General features: G+C 45.1%; 1 protein-coding gene across 4 annotated transcripts in view; it reads right to left on the bottom strand.

Moving 5' to 3' along the window:
* Nucleotides 1-23,562, bottom strand: part of DYM (dymeclin) — a 416,064-nt gene that overhangs the window by 87,067 nt on the left and 305,435 nt on the right. Inside the window, exon 18 of one of the 4 annotated variants that reach the window (XM_074995794.1) lies at nucleotides 19,411-21,975. The exons of 1 other annotated variant lie outside the window; for it this stretch is intronic. In XM_074995794.1, coding sequence (XP_074851895.1) covers nucleotides 21,826-21,975 — 150 coding nt within the window. In that variant the 3' untranslated portion in view covers nucleotides 19,411-21,825. Of the gene's footprint in view, nucleotides 1-19,410; nucleotides 21,976-23,562 lie in introns of those variants that run through there. 2 more of the 4 variants (XM_074995797.1, XM_074995796.1) reach the window with 2 other exon arrangements.

Below are 23,562 nucleotides of genomic sequence, written 5' to 3'. Positions count from 1 at the left end.
CTGCAAGCTACTTCTGCTTGTTCCAACCAGACACGACCCTTTTAGCTGAAGGGCTAGAGTCCTGAACTGAATTGAAGGATCTAGACACAAGGCCCAGTTCCTTGGGGGTGAAAAGTGAGTTTGCCAGTGGGGCCTGCCTTTTCCCACAGCCCATGGGCATTTAAATGCCAGGAGGACAAATTCAATAACAAACCCTGACACATGAGAGCCTAATGGAAAGCTGCCAGGCACGGAATTCTCATAGGTCAATTATATTTCCATCATTTCTTCAGCCCGTTTTGCATAGCCTCACACAAAGCAGTGGCCTATTTATAATCGCCCCCTCTCACCACAGGCTGTACGTATAAAGCCAGCTGAAGCTCACGGCAAACATTCCATAAATAGTCACTATTTACCCACCTATTTTGACAACAGCTTGTTTTGTCCACAGAATTATTCCTCAGCTTTATTTGGAAGCAGAGTTCTAAAGCCACTGTGCATGGGAGGGAGAAGCACTGACCAGACACACACAACAGTGTGGCTGGGCTTCTCCTGCTCCCCATATGTTTTCCCTCTATGTTTTCCATCGATGTGCAGAATAAATTTTGTGATGTGCACAGATGCGCACCACCAACAGACACACACGCTGCCAGCTGTGGGTGCTCTGCTAATCAGCTGGGAGGCACCTGACTCTGTCCTGGGCAGCTGTCCAAGTGTTCAGCTTACAGGGAACGTTGCTCCCCACTAGGTTTAAAGCGCACCACATCTGAAGAGTGATAATTTTTAAACAGTCAAGGCCCACCCCTCAGCAGAGCATTTGAGGCAGACGCCCAGAAAGAGCAACTCCTTGTATTGTAAAACCTGCACAAAATCCACAGAGAAACTGAGAGGACACCTAAAATCCATAGGTGTCTGGAAAGCTCTCCTAGGTTTTTGCTCCGCACACTGAAAGCCCAGGGTAGTTAGCAATGGGAGGTGGAGTTTTCAAACTCCTCCTGGGTTCACATTTGACCATTTCATTGCTTGGACTTGGCCACAAGCTGGTGGTGGTTCTTTGAGTGCTTGCTCATGTCCCTTCCACAACAGGACAGCATGCTTGCCACATGCGCGGATGCCAGAAGTTTGTCCTCTAGCAGAGCCCATAAGGAAGCTCCTTCAGTCACCCCTGGAGTGGCATCTCCCTGGTATGGTATAAAGGCTGCTGTGTGCTCACCCCACCCTCAGTTCCTTCTTGCCCCCCGTAATGGCGCATTGGAGCAGCTCTGCTCCAGCTGTGGCTGTTTTCTTCTCCCTGTTGTAAGTCTTTCGTTCTACTTAGGCAGACTGGAGCAGCCCAGCCCACTCTGTCCTGCTCTTGGCCAACAGCTGAACTCTAAGTCAGATTCAGGAATCCTCCATGCTGGAGGCCCTGGAGGCCACACAGGAGATATCACCTCTGCCAGTACCAGCATCCCAGGCCTTTGTGACTCCAAGTTCCAGGGGTAAACCTGAACTTGGGATGGTGGGCTCCCCTCTGTTCTGGCACCAGACTCCACTGAGGGATGGGTTCAGGGCACACTGGCCTGCCATTGCTGGGAAGCTATTAGGGAAAGGCCAGCCATGCTTACCCCCTTGTCAGGCTGGGTTCTGAGGCACAGGGGCTCAAGGCATAACTCTTCAGTGTGGGAGAACAGACCCTCGGAGACACGTTCTCTGTGCTCTGAATGAGAGCATCAGTACCAAGGATCCATGAGCTCTTGACGCCAGCAGGATGCCATCACGTATGAATGATGCAGCCTCCTTCAACGGTGCCTCTCTTCTTGGTTCTCAAGCCGATATGGGGACCACTCATGCTCTGCCTCATGCTCCAGGTCATGGTCCCAGCACTGCTTGAGAAGCGCGAGGCATATATCACCAGCCACAGGCTGCAGCAGATCCAGGAGCAGCACAGGTTGGAGGGAATCGAGGCCCTCAATGACAGGTTTGCAGTCTTGCGCTCGGTACCACTCCCAACACACTGCTACAATCTCCTGGTTGCACACTGGTGGGCACATGGATTCCTGTTCAAACCACTGACCACGCGCTCTCGGTTGCATTTGTCCTGGAAGGTAGTCTTCTTGGGCTGATAAAATTGGCTAGATGAGTTTCTGGTTTTTGAGCCTTGACCTTGGAGTCACCATAAATGGTCTCTCAGAAGGACACTGTTCAGCTCCGTCCAGAGCTGGTCTTTCTGTCAAAGTGGTGTGAGCCTTCCATTTTGAGCCAGAACATTTTCCTATTGGTTTTCTGTTTCAAGACCCAGTCTTGCAGCAAAGAAAGGTGCCTTCATGCATTGGATGTGCAGTTGGTCTGGGACTTACAGAGAGAACTAGGCATCCCGGAAATCCGCCCAGCTGTTCATCTCCACGGCTGAGCAAATAGGGGGGTCAGCTGGTCCTTAACCAGACAATCTCAAAGTGAATCACTTCGTGCATCCATGGCTTCTGCAACCTAGGTTGTGCTCCCCCACCATCGACTGTGTGGGCGCACTCAACTAGGGCACAGGGTTCTTTGGAGGTGTTCCTGGCTCACCTTCCTACCCAGGACATCTATTGTATGGCTAAGTGGTTGTCCAGGCACATCTAAGCCACACACTACCCCATTGTCTCCCAGACTGAGGTTGACACTGGGTTTGGCAGGGAGATCCTGCCCCTTTCTCATTCCTGTCTCCTACCCACCTCCAAGTGGACATTGTGCTGTAGACATGAGCAAGAACTCAAAGAGGAAAAGCCAGTTACTTCTTCCGTAACTGGTGTTCTTTGAAATCTGTTGCTCACGTCCACTCTACATCCTGCCCTTGTTCCCCACTGTTGGAGTCTCTGGCAAGAAGGAACCAAAAACTTCTGTCTCCGGTGCACGTGGCCAGCACACACACAGAGGACAGGTGTCCTCAGCTGAGCCAAACTCCAGAGCCATGAATTGTTCACCCCAGGGGAGTTCTATCAGAAGGACTACGGCTTGAACAGATCCCAGCAACTGAGTAACGTGGCCACTTTCAGAAGGAGTTCCCTCTGGAGATGGGCCATAGCATGTTAACCAGGCAACACGTAGAACCTTGTCCCATCAACACCTGTGCCGCACTTGTTTTCCGAGATGACAATCAAGTGCTTTACACTGAAAACACGTAACAATGACATCAGCTGGTTTTCTTCCTTTGTCTCCGAATGTCTACTGCCCTCTGTCACTGCTGCTCAGTACGGTGGCTTTACGCAAAGATGGCAATGTCAGTAATCATTCATTATTTTAAGGCTTTGCCTACATAAAAGACATTTCTACTGGTATATAAGGTAATGGATAATGTCAATCCAGCACTGCACATGGAGCTACAGATGTGCAGCAGCAGCATAAAGCTTGGTTTACACCATGGGTGTCCAACCTTTTGGCTTGCCTGGGCCGCATTGAGTGAAGAGGAATTGTCTTGGGCCACATATAAAATATACAATATAGTTAATGTATATAACTCACATAATAATGTTAAAAGTTTACGATCTTGTGGGGCCGCATTACTAGCTGTCCAGGGCCGCATGCGGCCCGCGGGCCAGACACGCCTGGTTTACACCATTGTAATTAACTCCAGTATATATTTCCTTAATGTAGGCAGGACCCTCTTCTCTGAAGCATCCCATACTCCTTTTGGTGGTATTAGATAGTAAAATTAAGAGCAACAATAATGAATGGCCACCACCAGAAACTTGATTCTAAGAATTACACTTCTCTGGCTGGGAAAGAGAAAAAAAAACCCTCAAATTTCACAACAAATATTTGCAGCAACTGGCCCTCCCAAACCTATGACAGCCCAACCGATTGTCAGGAAATCACTGCCCAGAAGTAAAATCACGCTCTGCTCATGGTTCACTCATGAAGAGAACAAGAGGCAAAATGTCCTGAATGAATTAGCAATCAGAACAATGATGGCTAAGCAGTTTTCTTGGGTAGACGTCAAAGTGCTTTACGAAGTCATTGTGAATGATTTACACAGCTCTGTTTAGCAATAACAGTGATGCCTGAAAGATCCCACAGCAAAGTTTCCGATGAAAACTTGCAAATGGGAGCTGAGAGATTGAGCTGTGGGCAGGGGCAGTGCACAAAACCAGCCAATGGGAGCTGAGAGATTTTGTGAGGGGTGAGGGCAGCACAGGAAGCCCTCCCCTCCACAGTGTGGAGACCCACATGGAACAGGCAGTGGGCTGGGGCTGCTGGCAGGTGGGAAAGGCTTCCTGAGTGTGCTGCTGGCCAGGAGCTGCTTAGGTGAGCACCTTCCAGCCAGAGTCTGCATCGGGCACCATGCTCCACTCCCTGCACCTGGTCCTACACCCCTCCCCCAGGCCAGAATACTCTCCTGCACCTAGGCCTCCTCCTGAACCCTGCACCCTATATCCTGCCTCAGGTCACCATCTCCTTCACCCAAACTCCAACTCAGACTCCACACCCTCTCCTGCACCTCAGTCCCCCTTGAACTCCTTTCTGTACCAAACCTCTATCCCAGACCCTGATCCCCTCTATGGAAAAGTGCAGCCCTTGACCACTTACCAAAATCCTAGAGTGGCCCCCATCAAAAATGATTGCCCACCCCTGCTCTAGGTAAAGATCACTCATCCTTCACTGAAATGCAAGCGGCTCTTGGGTAGACTGTGTCACCCCCCTCTGCCTCAGCAATACTAACAAAGTAACTCCCTGAACAAAGAGCAGGTAGATTGATGGAGGTGGACTATACTTACCAGTGGTGGAGCTGGTGAAGATTTTGGGACAAGTAGCTCAGGGGGAAAGTATTTGAGTTCATGGGCAATAAAAACCATAGAAGTTGGGCTTACCCTGTATTTGCAGGCAATGGAGTAGCCATGAGATAGACCCCGGGCATCCCAATGCAGTTACTGCAATGAACACGGTATGTCTGTTGCTTTGGAGCCTTTTTCAGGAGAGAAGCATCTCTGAGGAGCTCATGGAGCACCTGCTTATGGGAGGCAAACAGTAGCAGTGGAAAGTAGACAGCTATTCCTCCTTCAGATCTCCCAGGGTTCCATAAAGTTTTGTTCTTTGAACGTTTCTTTCAGCAATAGCTGCGGTATGTTTTCCTGGAATGGCTGCCTGCCCTACAAGGGGAGGAACACTGAATTCTTATGACACCCACAAGAAGGGAGAGCTCTGTCATAAGAATTCAGTGTTACTCCCCTTGTAGGGCAGGCAGCCCTTCCAGGAAAACAGACTGCTGGGGCTCCACCATTGCAGTCATCTGCAGAGCCCCAGCTGGGCCAGGCAGATGGGCTGAGCTCACGCACTCCGGCAGGAATACCCAATGGCAGCCCAGGAAAGATTCCAGGGGGCGGGGCTTTCCTCCTACAGAATGAGCAGCACTTTCAAGCTCGGCAGCCTTCCCAGAAGGTTAGCCTCTGCATACCCTAATGCCCACAGTTTGGATCCAGGGCTTTGGTTTGGAACAGCACATAGCATTGGAGGTCGCAGGCCAAAACCAAGACTTTGCTGCTGACGAAGGAAAATTCTCTTTCTAGTGACTCTGAACTCTCTTCAGTTCCCAAAGGCTTGAGAAATGACCAAGGCTGATCCATTGTCTTCTCTGAATCCTCAAATGTTGGCCTCACTGGATCCCGACATACTGTAGCCTAGGGACACTCCTCCTAATGCCAGCACTAGCAGGCTCTTTTTTTGAGGTCAACTTGTATTTTGTTCCATTGCAGCTAGATCTGCTGGTCAATATCAAGTTCACAGAGCTGGAGTGGCACTGGCCACCATCAATCCTAGCACTGGCCCAGCATCAATCCTGCCTCTAGAGGGGCAGGCAGCTATGGCTGGGGGAGATCAGAAGACTAGAACCAGGAGGGAGAAGAATAAGAAAAACACATTGTTGCAAATATCAGAGAGGTAGCCGTGTTAGTCTGCAGCTTCGAGAACAACAAGAAGTCTTGTGGCACCTTATAGACTAACAGATATTTTGGAGCATAAGCTTTTGTGGGCAAAGACCCGCTTCCAGGTGGTGTAATGTCAATTTTGAATTTAAAAGGTTGCATTAGTGTGGAAACAGTGTTACTTTAAATTGATGTTATTGGTCTCTGAAGGTGTCCCACAATGCTCCAAAGGTGTCCATTACGGCTCCTTTAACCTCTGCTCCTTTCCAGGTGCGCAGGAAGTAGGTAACAGGAAGCCAGAGAATTGGAATTCATTTTCCTTCTGACCAGTGTGGATAGCACACCTCAGGCGCAATTGCATCTAGCCATCATGAGTTCTCAGGGTCACAAAAGAGCCCCAGCATGGAGCCATCAGGAGATCCAGGATCTCATTTCTGTGTGGGGTGATGAATCTGTGCTGAGCAGACTGTGAACTACCAAAAGAAATGTGAACATTTATGGGAAGATTTCCCAGGGCATGATGGAGAAAGGGTACACTAGAGACACTTACCAATGCCAGAGCAAAATCAAAGAGTTCAGGCAAGTGTGTCAGAAGGTGAAAGAAGCCAACGGGAGATCTGGGACACCTTCCAAAACTCGTCACTTGTACAAACAGTTGAATGCAATTCTTGGGAGGGTCTCAACCAGTCCCCAAGTATTCCATGGACTCCTCAAAAGACCATGTTCAACTCTCCGATGAGAGCAGCAAGGGTGAGAAGGAGGTGGAAACCAATGAAGAGAAGGTCTCAGAAGAGAAGATCTCAGACAGGTACTCTTATTTTTTGCACAAGATTTTTGGAGAGGCCTGATTTATTCCAGCTTCTCCTATAGTACACTTTCCCACTTCCAGCCAACCAGTAAGTAAGCCGGCATCATGGCACCACACAGCATTCTGGCAAATTTTCCAGCCCCCATGCTCACACAGTATGAGCAAATTTTCTTTTTCACTCTCTTTTATTCTTCGGAAGCTGATGTCTCTTTTTACAACCTAGAAGCAGCATGGGAAGTTTCATTAAAATTTAGCCCCTTAACATTATCGCACCACTCCCTGGCCATTTAAATTGCCTAGGACTTCCCTGCCACACCATGTGGCTAGCAAGCTCTCCATCTCCCTTCACCACCATCCCCCCACCCCACGTGGCTGGCAGGCTCTCCAAGCCCTCTCCTCTCCCACCAGGCTCTGCTGGAGGGCTCCCCGTCTCTTGCCCCACAACCACACAGCTGTGCAGGATTTACGAGGAGCCCCTGAGAAAGGTTTTTTTGGGCTTTACATTTTACAGAGCTGACCCCCTGATCCCATCATGCATCTGGTAGGCTCAACCCCTAACTGACGCTGCCGGGCTGTGTGGACTCTGCTTCCAGATACTGGCATGTCCAGCACAGGCTTTTCCACTTTGTCTTTTCCCCTTGCACAGGATTTAGGAGGAGATGCCAAGAAAGTTTTTTTTTTTTTTTTCTGTGCTTTACACAGAGCTTTGTTTCGAACTCCCACCGTCCCGCCTGAGTGGTCAGGATCTTACCATGTCTGCAATGAAATGATCTGGAGAACTAATAGCTTCTGTTCTGCACAGGTTGATTCATTGTCATTCTTAAGAAGCCAAAAGTGGCCTTGGAAAAAACAAAAGTTGCAGTGACTGTCAAACCCTTTTGTTGTATGGGTAGGTGTGTTGTGTTGCATTTAAAAATTGTATCTAAATTTTGACCTTGACTGTCTTCAACAGGCAGCATGAGTGGGGAAGACAAGGTTGCTGTGGTACTCCACAGAAAAGGTCATAACAGAATCTCATCCTGCACCCGCTTTAAGAGGCACAGAGGGAGCAAGAAAGTGGACCCAGCAGTGATGGCAAAGCATGCTTCAGTGCAGGAACAAGGACTTGGCAGAGCTCCTGATGGCTCTCAAGGAGCAAACCAACATGCTGTGGTCCATGCTGAAACTGTAGAGGGCTACCCACCACAGAACTCACAATTATGCAGTCCCCCCTCACCCTGTTGCCTGAACTCCCCTCGTCATGTGCCCTGAACATGCAGGAAGAAGAGTGGGGAGGGGAAGGACAGTCTCGCAGTCCACGCCCAGGACTTTTCCACACTGCAAAAGGCTCACGTTCCCCCACATGTGACACCAGGATTCCCTTCTGTTTTCTAAGCCTTAACCCTCACTCCCTAAAATAAGAATGCTTTTGTGAAAACCACAGTTATTTATTGGTTCACAGGGGTGGGGTGCAATTGGAGGTGCTTTCACAAAGCACACATTGGAGGGAGGGATAGCTCAGTGGTTTGAGCATTGGCCTGCTAAACCCAGGATTGTGAGCCCAGTTCTTAGGGGGGCCGTTTAGGGATTTGGGGGGAATACATTAAAAAAAATCTGTTAGGGATGGTGATAGGTCCTGCTGTGAGTGTGGGGGATTGGACTCAATGACCTTTGGAGGTTGCTTCCAGTTCTATGAGATAGTAGTAGTAGGCATCCTTCAGTCTGCATAGACTATGGACCGTGCCCTTTAAAGTTTCAATTGAGGACTTCATTTACAGCGTCTATTGTGACTATGAAGACCCACACGAGTGTGACAGTGCTTGTTGCATCTCTTGCAGATGTAGTGGGTGTCTGGCAAGTCCTTAGTGTGCTTTCTGTGCGCTCGCTTCTCCTCTGCTAGCTGTCTGATCTTCATCGCGCCCTTCTGAAGGCCCTTGTGTAACCCCTGCCTCCAACTGCTGCGGTCATCTGCTAGTTCTTCCCAGTTGTCCAGCTCGATGTCTACCTCTCTGAGGTCTCTCTTGCAGACATCTTTCTAGCGCAACTGGGGGCGTCCGGGAGGTCTTTTGCCAGAGGCTAACTTACCATACAGGATGTCTTTCTTAATGCTTCCATCATACATCCTGTGGACGTGGCCAAGCCAGCGGAACCGATGCTGCCTGAGGAGGGTGTGCATGGTTGGGATTCCAGCTTGCTCGAGGACGGCAGTGTTGGTCACTCTGTCCTTCCATGATATTCCAAGGATGCACCTGAGGCAGCGCAAGTGGAAGACGTTCAGCCTCTTTTCCTGGCGGGCATAAAGGGTCCAAGTCTCGCTGCCAGAAAGGAGGGTGCTGAGGATGCAGGCTCTGTAGACTTGCATTTTGGTGTGAGTGTACAGCTTGTCGTTATTCCACACTCTCTTGCTGAGTCTGGACAGAGTTGTGGCCGCTTTTCCGATCCTCCTATTTAGCTCAGTGTCCAACGACAGGGTGTCAGTGATGGTGGACCCCAGGTAAACGAACTCGTGGATGACCTCTAATGTATAGTTGTCAATGCTGATTGATGGGAATTCAGCAACATCCTGACCGAGTATGTTTGTCTTCTTTAGGCTGATGGTAAGCCCAAAGTCCTTGCACGCTTTGGAGAACCGATCCAGCAGTTTTTGAAGCTGGTCTTCTGTGTGAGACACTACAGCAGCATCGTCTGCGAACAGCATGTCTCTGATGAGGACTTCTCGCACCTTAGACTTAGCTTTCAGCCTTGCAAGGTTAAACAGTTTCCCATCAGATCTATGAGACAGGTGTATCTCCATATCATGGGGGTAGTACCACAATAGTTAAAAGCAGCAGAGTCATGTGGATGTCTCATTCAGAAAGCTATTTTTCAAAGCCTCCTGGATTTTCATTGCTTCTGTATGTGGACTGCTGATGCCCTTTTGTCCAGCTTTGCATAAACATTGCCGAGGACGTCTGCCTCTGCCATGCAGGCTGGCATGAAATTTTCCCCCTTTGAGTCACAAATGTTATGGAGAATAAAGCATGCTGAAACCATGGGGATGTGAGGTAGATGTTGGCTTTGCAAATGTCCAAATGGGTCAAAAGGCACCTGAATCTGGCTTTTAAATGGCCAAAGGCACATTTCACCACCATTCTGCACTTGTCAGTCTGTAGTTAAAGTGCTCCTTGCTGTGGTCCAGGGTGCCTATGTACAGTTTCATAAGCCAAGGGAGCAGAGGGTAAGCAGGGTTGCCCAGTATCACTATGAGCACCTCCATATTGCCAATCTTGATTTTCTGGTCTGGGAAGAAAGTTCCATCCTGGAGCTTTCTGTACAGACCTGAATTTCTAAAGATGCTCATGTCATGCACCTTTCCCAACCATCCCATACAGATGTTGGTGAAATGACCTCTGTGATCCACCAACACCTGCAACACCATGCAGAAGTACCCCTTGTAGTTTATGTACTCCGAGGCCAGGTGGTCTGCAGCCAGAATGGGCATGTGCATTCCATCTACTGCCCCACCGCAGTTAGGAAACTCCATGGCAGCAAAGTCGTCCACTATGTCCTGCACATTTCTCAGAGCCACAGTCTTCCACAGCAGATTTCCCACTGACCAGTAGCTGTCAGGCTCTGCAAACATCCACAGAGCAGTTGCCACTCACTTGTGGACTCTCAAAGCGGGTCTCATTTTGGTATTGCAGCATTTCAGGGTGAGGGACAGCAAATCAAAAGTTCCATGAAAGTGGCCTTGCACATACAAAAGTTCTGCAGCCACCGCAGCCACTGCAGCCACTAGTCATCCCAGACCTCCAAAATGACAATTCCACCAGCGTGTGGTTTCACATCTCTAGAACCAGTGCTCCACTGCATGTGGTGCATCCAGAGCAGCCAGCAGTTGTGCCTTCCTGTTCTCCAGTCCTTCAATGTCATCCGAGTCATCCATGGCAACCTCATCCTCCCACTGGGTTTGTCTAATGAAATACCACATGACACTTTGGGAAGTGGCCATAACACACTGTGCAATGGCTCTGTGCTGTTCAGGATCCATGCTAGCACTGTGCAGTGGCATGAGCCAGGGGCAGGCTTTGGGAGAATGGCCCCAAAAATGGCATAAAATTCCTTCGGCCATTTGCTTTCCGATGGCCAGGGGTGGGGAGACATTGCGCTCTGGGATGACATTAGACACTCACAAACACTTGTGGCATGATTAATTAGTGCATGATTAAAAATGAGAACTCACCAGAGGTGCCCTCCCTGTTGTCAGGGTCCAGCTGTGAAACATCCTGAGAGAAGAGGAGGAGATCCAACATTACAACAAGTTACTGGCTGCTAGTGAAATCACCTGCTGAGTATTGTCGTCCTCCTCCTCTAGGTCTTCCCCATTGTTGCCAGAGACTGAGGAATCTCTTTGGAGGTATCAACCGTCTTTGGAGATGGGGTTTGGGTCCCCCTTAAAATCCCATGCAGCTGCTCACAAAAGTGGCATGTTTGTGGTGTTGACCCGGAATATCCATTTGCTTCCTTTGTTTGCTGGTACACCTGCCTGAACCCCTTTATTTTCATGTGGCACTGCTGGGCTCCCTGGTGTATCCTTTGTCCACCATGCCCTGTGAGATCTTGCTGTGTATGTCTGCTTTTCTTTTGCTGCTTCTTAGTTCTGCCAGCACAGCTTCAAACCCACCCCATTGCAATAAAGTCATGGATCACCTTCATGCTCCATGCTGGAGCTTGTCTACAACCCTGGGAATTAATGGCCATATGTGCTGCTGAGGTGTGCTGCCTGCTCTGTTAGCCATGCTGCCAAACAGGAAACAACATTCAAACTTTCCCAGGTTGCTTCCTGTACCCCTGGAGAGCAGCAGAACTGACAGTGGTGTGCAGAGTGGTTACATTGGGGTCCTGTGGGACAACCCAGGAGGCCAAGAAGATCAAATTTCATAGTGGTCCATCTGCAGTACCCTAAAGTTGACCATACAAAGTCAAATTTGGCATTACTCCTTGTGAAAAGGAGTACCAAAATTTACCCTAGGGATCCTTAAAGTTGGCAGAATGGACCGTATAAGTGTGGACTAATTGATGAGAAAAATTGACCTATGACAGCTAAATTGAACCTCATTTCCCCAGTTAGGGTTGGTTCTGCTTTGAATGGGGGGTTGGATTAGATGGTCTCTGCCAACCCTAATCTATGATTCTATGAAAATCTTCACGTAACTACTCTTTGGTGCCTTAAATTGGTGGTCTTGGTCTAGGTGACAGCAGATTAGCATCCACATCATACATATGTGGTGGCCTTCTTGGAAAATAGCATTAAATAAGCTAAGAAGTGACTGGGCATAAACGGAAGACTGAACAATCCTCTCATTGTTAGTAGTGATCTTTGGCGGGTGGGGCTTCAGCCCAGCATTGGGGACCATGAGCTTTTTACAGAGTCCTAAGATGGTGTTAGATACCAAAGTTGAATGTTCTATGCAGGAAGTCAACCTTGTTCTGCTGCTGCTCACTCTCTAGAGGCTGTTTGACTAAACAGAGGGCTCCCAACTTCCCAAGTGTCAGATGTGGCACCTTTCAACAGCACAAAATTAACTTAAGATTGAAGTCTGCCATTGCATTTGCCAAGCCAGTCAGTAAAAACTTCACGTACAGCTGAACATTTCATCAGCCTTGCCAAGTCTCATTCATTCTGGATTAATTTTGAGGCAGTTTTCAAAGTGATGATGAAGGATTAATACAGTGTTTCAGCAGCATTTAAAATCCCTCTCTCTCTCTTTAAATCTTTCATTCAGATTGTCCCAGCTTGGCTATTCTAGAGTGTATTTGATTTGTGACTTGGAGCGATTCACTGATAATGACATTTTCATTTATCTGAGTGCTTATAAGTGAATTTACAGTGTGTGGGTGGTTACAGTGCCTTCCACTTTCTAGCATGGATACTTGAAAGAATGTATCAGCAATAAAATCTTATAAACCTTAAAAAAAAATAAAGCGGTCCTGTAGCACTTTAAAGGCTAACAAAATAATTTATTAGGTGATGAGCTTTTGTCGGACAGACCCATTTCTTCAGATCTGGAAAATTTTGAGTTTCCCAAATCTTAAGAAGCGGATCTGTCCCATGAAAGCTTATCCCCCAATAAATTATACTGTTAGTCTTTAAAGTGATTCAGTATTGTTTTTTTGTTTTATGAAGATACAGACTAACATGGCCACTTCTCTGTGATTTATAAACCTCAGTATTTGTCCAGCAATAGCTCCCATGACTGAACAATTATGTGCTCTTTACACCACAGTAAACACTTCCATATTCGGTGTTCCATCATCCAGAACTATCAAATAACTGTCATTTTAACCCTAAGTAAATTTTAGTTATGTTTTCCGTAAGTACAGTATAATAAAAGTAAATACAAATAAACACAGCAAATACAGTAAAAGTTTACAGTGTACAATACTACTACTGTTGGTAAATAAAGTACTCTGCATACATTTCCTGTTTCTTAGTATCTAATCTTGTTTTTCTTTAGTGTTTTGCATTGTTAGGTATTATTATCTGTTATCCAGAATATTTGAATATCTGGCAACCACCTAGCCGATATGAAAGAGTTTACCGTACAAGCCCAGCAAGAATCTTCCAAACAGGGTCACTGTTAGCTAGAGAAAAGCAAATTATTTACAATATAATTTATACTATACCAAAAAGAATTGACTATGCAAAAATTGCATGTCTGATATCTTAATTTTATATCACGTCTTTAATTTTATAAGAAGTATTTTCCTTTTTTGTCTTTGAAATATACAAGAAAGGTTATCAGAATAGCTGGGCAGCGAATCTCTCATGTCCAAAACATAAAGGATTGCTCAGAAGAGCCCTGTGACATTGTTTAGTGCTGCTATAGAATCACTTAAAAATATAGCTCCACTTTCAAGCAGAAAGCTCTTTTTTGAATGGTAGAAAAGCCATTCCTTAAGTGCACAATTACTATTACATGTCCACAGAACCATTCTGCAAGCCACTGCCCTGAAGTACTAGCAATGCATGTGAATGCTGTGACCCACATGTGTAAAGATAACGTTAATAAACAATTTTTCCAGTGAAACAGCATTTGTGTTTTGATCGACCCACCAAATCAGCAGCCATCCAGTCACATTCCTTGTTGGGCTAATCTGTTTTGCAGCCTTTTGAAAAACAGAGCACATTCTGTGCTGTGGAATTCAGTTTTAAAAAAGCAAGTGATCTTTAACAAATAGTTAATGCTCACTGCAGGCTCTGCTACATGACAACCAAATACCAGTGTTCCTGACCTTCAGCTAGAACCTGCAGCAAGGGAGAAGATTGCTGTTAGGATCCTTAAGATAGAGCCTTATCAAAAATGGAAGCTGATTGGTTGGCACAGTGGCTCAGTATTGATTGAAATGACTGAATTTTTTTCACTTCTTTATATGCAGAACTGGTACAAAAGTCCTTAAATATTACATGGAGAAAAATATACATCATGTGATAACTGGACTGACAGCCTCTTCCAGTGATTAACAGAACATATAAACAAATATTTTTTATTCTTTTTAAATAAGCTATGTTTTACCTGCCAGCAAAAGTTTCTGCTTTAGGATCTATAGTTTCAGCACCGTGGAGGTGAAAATTGTTCTAGACCAGCTGCCTGAAATCCAGAACATCTTTGGTGGCATTCTCTGAAATGCTTCCAGTTCCACGCGCAGGGCCAGATAGACAGGCAGAACTTCAGAGTCTCAATGCGTGGATGAGACGATGGTGTAGGGAAGAGGGGTTTAGATTTATTAGGAACTGGGGACACTTTTGGGGTAGGGGGAGCCTATACAGGAATGATGGGCTCCACCTAAATCAAGGTGGATCCAGACTGCTGGCATTAAACATTAAAAAGGTCGTAGAGCAGTTTTTAAACTAAGAGGTGGGGGAAAGCCGATTGGTGCGGGGGAGCACCTGGATCGGACGGAGACTTCTCTTACACGAGGCTCCATAGATAGGGATTCCCTAGAAGTTAGTCAGATAGGGAACGTGGGAAATAATATATGGGCAAGATCAGATGTGAAACAATCGTGCATAAAAAAATCCAACGCGTCTGTGACAGGCGGACATATAAATAGTGGTAGTTTTCTAACATGCTTTTACACTAATGCTAGGAGTCTGTCTAATAAGATGGGTGAACTGGAGTACCTCATATCAAAGGAGGAAGTTGACATAATAGGCATCTCAGAAACATGGTGGAATGAGGAAAATCAGTGGGACACTATCATACCGGGATATAAATTATATCGGAAAGACAGAACAGGTCGTGCGGGTGGCGGAGTGGTACTATATGTGAAGGATAATATAGAATCAAATGAAGTAAAAATCCTAAAGGAATCAAAATGTTCCATAGAATCATTATGGATAACAATTCATTCCTCTAATATGAATATGGCATTAGGAATATATTACCGACCACCTAACCAGGACAGTGATAGTGATGCTGAAATGATAAGGGAGATTAGAGAGGCTATCAAAATAAAAAACACAGTAATAATAGGAGATTTCAATTATCCCCATATTGATTGGGTGCATGTCACCTCAGGACGGGATTCAGAGATTAAATTTCTTGATGCCTTAAATGACTGCTTCTTGGAGCAGCTAGTACAGGAACCCACAAGGGGAGAGTCGATTCTCGATCTAGTCTTGACTGGAACGCAGGATCTGGTCCAAGAGGTAACTGTTACTGGACCGCTTGGAAATAGTGACCACAATATAATAACTTTTAATATTCCTGTGTTGGGAAGAACACCGCAGCGGTCAAACACTCTGGCATTTAATTTCAAAAAGGGGAATTACACTAAAATGAGGAAGCTAGTTAAACAGAAACTAAAAGGTACAGTAATTAAACTAAAATCCCTGGAAGCTGCATGGAAACTGTTTAAAGACACCATACTAGAGGCCCAACTTAAATGTATACCCCAAATAAAAAAACACAGTAAGAGACCTAACAAAGAACCACCATGGCTAAACAGCCATGTTAAAAAGGCAGTGAGAGAGAAAAGGGCAGCTTTTAAAAAGTGGAAGTCAAATCCTAGTGAGGAAAATAGAAAGGAACATAAACACTCCCAAATTAAGTGTCATAATGTAGTAAGAAAAGCCAAAAAAGAGTTTGAGGAACAGCTAGCCAAAAATTCAAAAAACGATAGTAAAATGTTTTTTAAATACATTAGAAGCAGGAAGCCCGCTAAAAAAGCAGTGGGGCCCTTGGATGATAAAGATATAAAAGGAGCGATCAAGGAAGACAGTGCCATTGCGGAGCGATTAAATGATTTCTTTGCTTCAGTCTTCATGGCTGAAGATGTTACAGAGGTTCCTAAATCTGAGCCAGCCTTTTTAGGTGACAAATCTGAGGAACTCACTCAGATTGAAGTGACATTAGAGGTGGTTTTGGAGTTAATTGATAAGCTGAATAGTAACAAGTCTCCAGGACCAGACGGCATTCACCCAAGGGTTCTGAAAGAACTCAAATGTGAAATTGCGGAGTTATTAACAGTGGTTTGTAACCTATCCTTTAAATCCACTTTGGTACCAAATGACTGGAAGACGGCCAATATAACACCAATATTTAAAAAAGGCTCTAGAGGAGATCCTGGCAATTATAGACTGATAAGTTTAACATCAGTACCAGGCAAATTAGTAGAAACACTAGTAAAGAGTAAAATTGCAAGGCACATAGAAGAGCACAAATTGTTGGGCAAAAGTCAGCATGGTTTCTGCAGAGGGAAGTCGTGTCTAACTAATCTATTAGAACTCTTTGAAGGGGTTAATAAACATGCGGACAAAGGGCACCCAGTGGACATAATAGACCTAGATTTCCAGAAAGCCTTTGACACGGTCCCATACCAAAGGATTTTATGTAAATTAGGTGGTCATGGGATAGGAGGAAAGGTCCTTTCATGGATCGGGAATTGGTTAAAAGACAGAAAACAAAGGGTGGGAATAAATGGTAAATTTTCACAATGGAGGAGGGTAACTAGTGGTGTTCCCCAGGGGTCAGTCCTGGGACCGATCCTGTTCAACTTGTTCATCAATGATCTAGAAAATGAGGTAAGCAGTGAGGTGGCAAAGTTTGCAGATGACACCAAGTTGTTCAGGACAGTCAAAAGCAAAAGGGATTGTGAAGAACTACAAAAAGATCTCAGCAAACTGAGTGATTGGGCAGCAAAATGGCAAATGAAATTTAATGTGGGTAAGTGTAAGGTAATGCATGTTGGAAAAAATAACCCAAATTACACGTACTACATGATGGGGTCAAATTTAGCTATGACAGATCAGGAAAGGGATCTTGGAGTTATAGTGGATAGTTCTCTGACGACATCCACGCAGTGTGCAGCGGCAGTTAGTAGGGCAAATAGGATGTTAGGAATTATTAAAAAAGGGATCGATAATAAGACAAAAGATATCATACTTCCCCTATATAAAACTATGGTACGCCCACATCTTGAGTACTGCGTGCAGATGTGGTCTCCTCACCTCAAAAAAGATATATTGGCATTAGAAAAGGTTCAGAAAAGGGCGACTAAGATGATTAGGGGCTTGGAAAGGGTCCCATATGGGGAGAGGCTAGAGAGACTGGGACTTTTCAGTTTGGAAAAAAGGCGATTGAGGGGCGATATGATAGAGGTATATAAAATCATGAATGGTGTGGAGAAAGTGAATATAGAAAAATTATTTACCTTTTCCCATAATACAAGAACTAGGGGACACCAAATGAAATTGATGGGTAGTAGGTTCAAAACTAATAAAAGGAAATTTTTCTTCACACAGCGCACAGTCAACCTGTGGAACTCCTTGCCCGAGGAGGCTGTGAAGGCCAGGACTCTATTAGGGTTTAAAAAAGAGCTTGATAAATTTTTGCAGGTTAGGTCCATAAATGGCTATTAGCCAGGGGTAAAGTATGGTGCCCTAGCCTTCAGAACAAGGGCAGGAGATGGATGGCAGGAGATAAATCACTTGATCATTGTCTTCTGTTCTCCTTCTCTGGGGCACCTGGCATTGGCCACCGTTGGCAGATGGGATGCTGGGCTCGATGGACCTTTGGTCTGACCCAGTATGGCCATTCTTATGTTCTTATGCCTTGCTTTTAAAGGGGACAAAACCAGTCTTGGGAATTCTGGAGTGCATGTTTGAGGCAGAATTTAATGCTCATGAAAGATACTAGCTTGGTACACCTGCAGGATGTCCTTTATGTACCTGTAGAAACTGGCACAGGATTGCCAGCTGCCAAAGCTTCCCATGCTTAATTGCCCTCAAGACGTTAGAACTCTGATCCTCAGACATTATTTAAAACAAAGGAAAAAAAAAAAAAAGCACCAGGTGAGCATCTTATTTTTCTGAACCTGACTTGTTCCCCAGCTCTTCAAAACTTGCTTTCCTCTATATTGTGGGTGAAGTGTTACCAGATTTCCCCGATTGAAAAGAAGATACAGAGGGTATCCAAAAAGATACCCATTAGGCCCATTAGCCTGACGGATATATTTATGTAGGATAATGTGAGAATACCAGTGATGAGCAGATAAGTGCCTGTGTGGAGTACACCAGCTCTGCTGAGTATATGGAGGGAGGATGCTGTGCCTACAGGAATACCTATGGGCTGGCTGCTAGTGGTATGAAGGAGAATGGAATGAAAGGGACACAGAGCAGTGTCACATTGTGATGGAGTGGGGGATACCTGTGTGTATGTGAGTGACTCACAGAGGGTGTGGGGCTCCTGCTGAGGGTAACCTTGATGACCAGCTAACACCTTTGTACTGCAGACAAAGGAGGAGGTGGAGCCTGAGGGGTTTGAATTGGAACTGGGAGTTGGGAAGCAGTTAGTCTGGGCTGGGAGAGAGAGAGAGAAAAAGGAGGGGGCAAGGCCCCAGCTCTGGGGGCCCCTCGGGGCCTCCTCTCCCCAACATGGACTGGACTGGCTGTCTCTGCCTGCTGTACTGACTCCTCTGTACGATGCTGTGTCCTGTCGGCTAATAAACCTGCTGTTTTCCTGCTGAGTGAGAGACTCTCCTGCCTGCGGACAGGGTGCAGAGCTTGGGGGACCCCAGAACCCCATCACACACATGCTGAAGTCAATGAGCTGAAGCATGCGTATCAGAAGGCAAGGGAGGAAAACTCTCATTGCGGTACGCTGCCACAGACATGCCACTTTAATAAGGAGATGTATACCATCCTTTGTGGCGACTGCCCGTTCCCAGAGTGCCCAGCAGCAAAGGGTGACCAGTTGCACAGTGGGATAGCTACCCAGGATGCAAAGCTCTCTGAATGCATGAGCAATGACTTTGGATACAGATAGTCAATGCAATGGCAGTAACTGTGGATGCACTCCATTGACACAAGGAGTGCTGAGTGGACATGCTCCACCAATATTATCAATGCAACTTATGATTGTTGACAAAACTTCAGTAGACTTAACTCTGTATTGTAGACTTGGCTTGAGATTCTGATTATGCGCCAGTAAGGTGGAGAGCAGTCATTATCAAAACTCTGTGTCCAGGAGCAATAGGACAGAATAGCCATAGTTTAATTCCTCATATTAAAGGCAGGATTAAAATGATCTATTTAGTAAAATTAAATCTGGTTCTCTGTCTCAGAAACCACTGATAATGTTATAAAACTGTGTGCATGTTAAATCTAAAAAGAAAATCCAAACTCTCTGGGACTAAGTGTTATGTAAGTAATTTCTATGCAGAATATATACAACATCCTGTTTAATTTTCTTATTGCTACATAACAAGTCTTTCACACAAAAATAAGGAAAATGATCTCTCAGAAGGTACTTACACATCTGAAGGAAATTAAACTATTTGTGAACACATCATACTGTAGACTCCAAGAGACTTTGATACCCATATAATGCTTGGAAACCAATCATAGTAGGATGGATTTCAGTATAAACTTTGGCTTGCTCTACTGCTTCCACTTTGGATTCCAGCTCCTGCTGTTACAAACCTGCTGGGCCCTATATGCGCTGCATTTTAATTACATGCACAAGAAAAGCATTTCATTGGAGCAATCATCCTTGTCACTAAAAGAACAAACTGAAATTACTACATGTGATTCCTTCATTGACTCAGTGTCTTGTTTGACCTACATATATCGGATTGCTGCTTCTTGCCTCCCTGTGCTTACATACAGTTCTTTTAAAGAAAATCAGATTCTGTGAAAGTTGGTACACCAGCCAGTAACCAGGACATCCTGGGTATTCCCAGCTACCACTGAAGCCAACAGCAGTAGACGCTCTTTTCTTGGCAGGATCAGACTCTCAGTGTGGTTAAAACAGTTAAAGAAATGGATCATGCAGCTTGTCTCAGCATGTGCAGTTTAAAGGTGCACTGTCAGAATGACCATACTAAGGGGCCACACAGCTCTCCTGGTTCTCCAACATTCTAGTTCTTTATTTAACAGTAAAATTACAAATCACTATAACACACACAAAAGCCATTCATTCCCCTTTGACTTTTGCTCAGAGATGTAAAAAACCAAACCCCAAATGTAGCACAAACATACCCATGTCTTCAGTCACAGTTCAATTGTTTCCCATACTTTACACTCAAAAGAGCTGAGGCTTCATGTTGCCTCCTCCCAAAGGCTACTTCTACTTGAATACACTAGGAATGTCTATGCTATGCATGGCTCTTGGTACTTATAGTTTTGTTTAAATAGGGAAAGGAGTTTTTTGAAAATCCAGCTGTTCTATTTGTCCAAAAGGGTTTTGCTTCCAAACAGACAGGTTAAAAACAAAATACAATTTCAGCTTCTTCAACAAAAGAAAAAAACGAGCACAGGAAACTCTGTTTAAAGCCACTCAGAAGATTGTAAGAGACATCAAAAGTGCACTATCCTCTGAGCCTGTAAACAGAACATGCTGGGTCAGGCAGTGAACTGAGGGATTTACCATATATGTGTAAGAATGACCTCCTTTACCTTTATATTTTGGCATGCAGTACACTTGATTTAGTGACAGACACTTCAGAAACCAGCACAAGGTGCAGCAGGTGTTTCTGTGGGCATGTGGAAGTGAACCCTGTCAGAAGCTCGTCCCAGAGACAAACAGATCCTTGATATACAGGGGTGAAGCGGGGGAGGCATTGTTAAAAATAATGTTAGCCTATTTCTTGTTTTTCCTGTCTGAAGAGCGAATATTTTGATTATTTTCATTAAGCTAAGTACATCAGGAAAGAATACATTAAAACATTCATTTGGAAGTGTTCCACATTCTATTAAAATCTATTATCTCTGCTACAATCCCTTTAGAAGCAAAAAAGGGGATTTTTAACCTACAGCTTCACCAAGGGTTCCCATCAAACACTGCTGAAAGTGCAAAACTTTGTATGTGACATAACTCTACCTTTACAAACTCAAACACTTTTATTTGGAGATTGGTTTATGCAGTCAATTTCTAGGAAAAGCTTTTGTTCAGAAGGACTGTAATTTGAGTCTGTGAGGGACTTTCCTTTGGAAGCTAGTGTTTCAAGCCCCAGAAAGAGTATTAACAATCAAAAGTATAGTGACAGCTCTTCAAAAGAGTCATACAGCTGAAAACCCTCCACATATACCACAGTATCCTGTCTAGAAACATCATTTGATTAATATGCAGCCTAGTTCACGCCGATGATATTGATATGGATAGTATAGGGCCTGTAGACATTACAATGCCACCAAAACAAACTGCAATGAGAAGAGGCATGGTACTGGTGAGATAAACAGTCCATTGTAGAAAATGAAAGGGTTTAAAGACCCTGACTCAAAGAAGTTGCATCACTTAAAGGTAATAAAGATATAAATGCCACTTCCAAATCAGCTGACACACTCTCCTCATTTCCCCATTTGAGTTGAGAAGCTATCGGATTGCCTGGTGGCGGTAACATCGCACTGCCTGTGTAAGGCCTCATTTTCATTGGATAAGCTTTAGGTTTTACAAAATGGAAAGAAAAGTTTGCAACCACACTGGTCAGTTTCTCTCCCACACCACAATCTACTTCCAGTGTGTCTGCTGCAGTTTGGTACCCAAATGGCAAAGTCACACTGTATAATAGTAGCAAGCTTCATTCCCGCTAAGCTGCAGGTTTAGAGGACGCACACTGGGAGGGGTCAAATATTCACATGCCGTTTTGAGTTTCTTTGCCTGTAATAAGACAGAGCAGAGCAGCCTGGCTGCCTCTTCCTCAGCCAGAGTCCATAGTAAAAAGTTGGATGTCCTGTGGGTTCCAATAGAGGGCCACAGCAGAATTGTAGACCAGGGACCAGACATAGGGGATGAAGAACTCCTCAGGCTGCTCCTCCTCCACATACTTAAACTTCAGTTCTGGGAATTTCTGCAACAAGAAAAAGAAGCTGGTTGAGGGAAGATTTGCACCAATTTGTTAACCTGTAGATTATGTAAGAGGCTCCAGTAAGATGCAGTGACAAAAAGAGCTCCAAGGGACCTGACCATCAGGTCTGAAAGGCAAATACATTTAACAAGGAGGATAAAGAGACACCACAGTTTTCCCTTTTCAGGGTATGCTGCTACATTGACACATGCTGTGTTTAGTCCTTTGCTGTTGGTGACATGCCTTGCACTGCCTGAGCCAGTGGATCTCCAGGAATCACACACAAGATGGGCCATTAATGAACAAACAGATGGAATGTGATAAACATGAAGAGCTGTGGGAGAAAACCCTGGAAGATAAGCAACCTCAGGACAACACACCTTACTTCAGACCATATAAAAGTGACTATGCTACTATGGTTCACATCTCCTTGAGAAGAGACTCATTTTGACAGGCCCTAGGAATGTGTATGACACTTCAGGGTTTGCTACCAGGAATGCTATGATAAACTGACTTATTTCTCCAGTTCCGAAGGACTGTTCTACACACAGATATCTCCAGTAGAGAGGCCAGCTCTCTCCTTGTGGAAGTGAGGTCTGAGGAAAGAAGTGTGGTTAGAGGAGTGGTGCTTGGACTTCTGGATACTATTTAAAGCTCTGCCTCTAACTCTCTTTGTGGCTTTGGACGTAATTTCCCATATGCCTCAGTTTCCCCATCTTTAAAGAGCAAAAAGTACTAATCCATCCCACAGGGCTGCTTTGAGGCTTAATTAAATTGTTTGTAAAGTCATTTGAGCCTGTCAGATGAAATACATTAAATAATGTACTCAATTCTATTTAATCCATTCCCCATCTGAGTGCATTAACACCTTGTTATCCTTATATGCAATATCCTGTTAGCCTCCCTCCAAATTATTAGCTAATGTGTATGATTTCTACAGTTAGAGAAACAAGGTAAGTGAAGTCACATCTCTTATTGGACCAACTTCTGCTGCTGCTGAGACAAGCATTTGAGCCACATAGGCTGGGTCTACACTTGCTCTCAACTTTGAAGGGGGCATGTTAATCACGGTAATGGGAGATTACTAATGAAGTGCTGTGATGCATATGCAGCACTTCATTAGGCTAAATTTTCTCCATGGCAACTTCAAAGTGTCAAACTTCGAAGTGGCATGCATGCCGCGGGGGAGAATTGGGCTAACGAAGTGCTGCACATGCATCACAGCACTTCATTAGTAATCTCCCATCACCCAGATTAATATGCCCTCTTCTAAGTTGGGGGCAAGTGTAGACAAGCCCATAAAGAGTTTTTCTTCAGGTCTGAAAGAGGTACTCAGTGAGAGTTGCAGCTAAATGCAAGCTGGAACCGACTGTTTAGTACAAATAGTTAGCACATATTCTACAAGCCTATTCAAGACAGAGTTCCATGTGGGTTGAAAGTTTGTTTCTCTCACCAATAGAAGTTGGTCCAATAAAAAAGATGTTACCTCACTCACTTTAACATCCTGGGACCGACACAGCTACAGCTAAATGTATGCCTTGCATGTCTGAAGAAGTGGGTCTATCCCACGAAAGCTCACCACCTAATAAA

Source organism: Carettochelys insculpta, chromosome 5 (genome assembly GCF_033958435.1).
Source record: "Carettochelys insculpta isolate YL-2023 chromosome 5, ASM3395843v1, whole genome shotgun sequence".
In the NCBI taxonomy this organism is placed as follows: Eukaryota; Metazoa; Chordata; order Testudines; family Carettochelyidae; genus Carettochelys; species Carettochelys insculpta.
The sequence above is the reverse complement of the archived record's forward strand: the minus strand, read 5'-3'. Positions and strand labels throughout refer to the sequence as shown.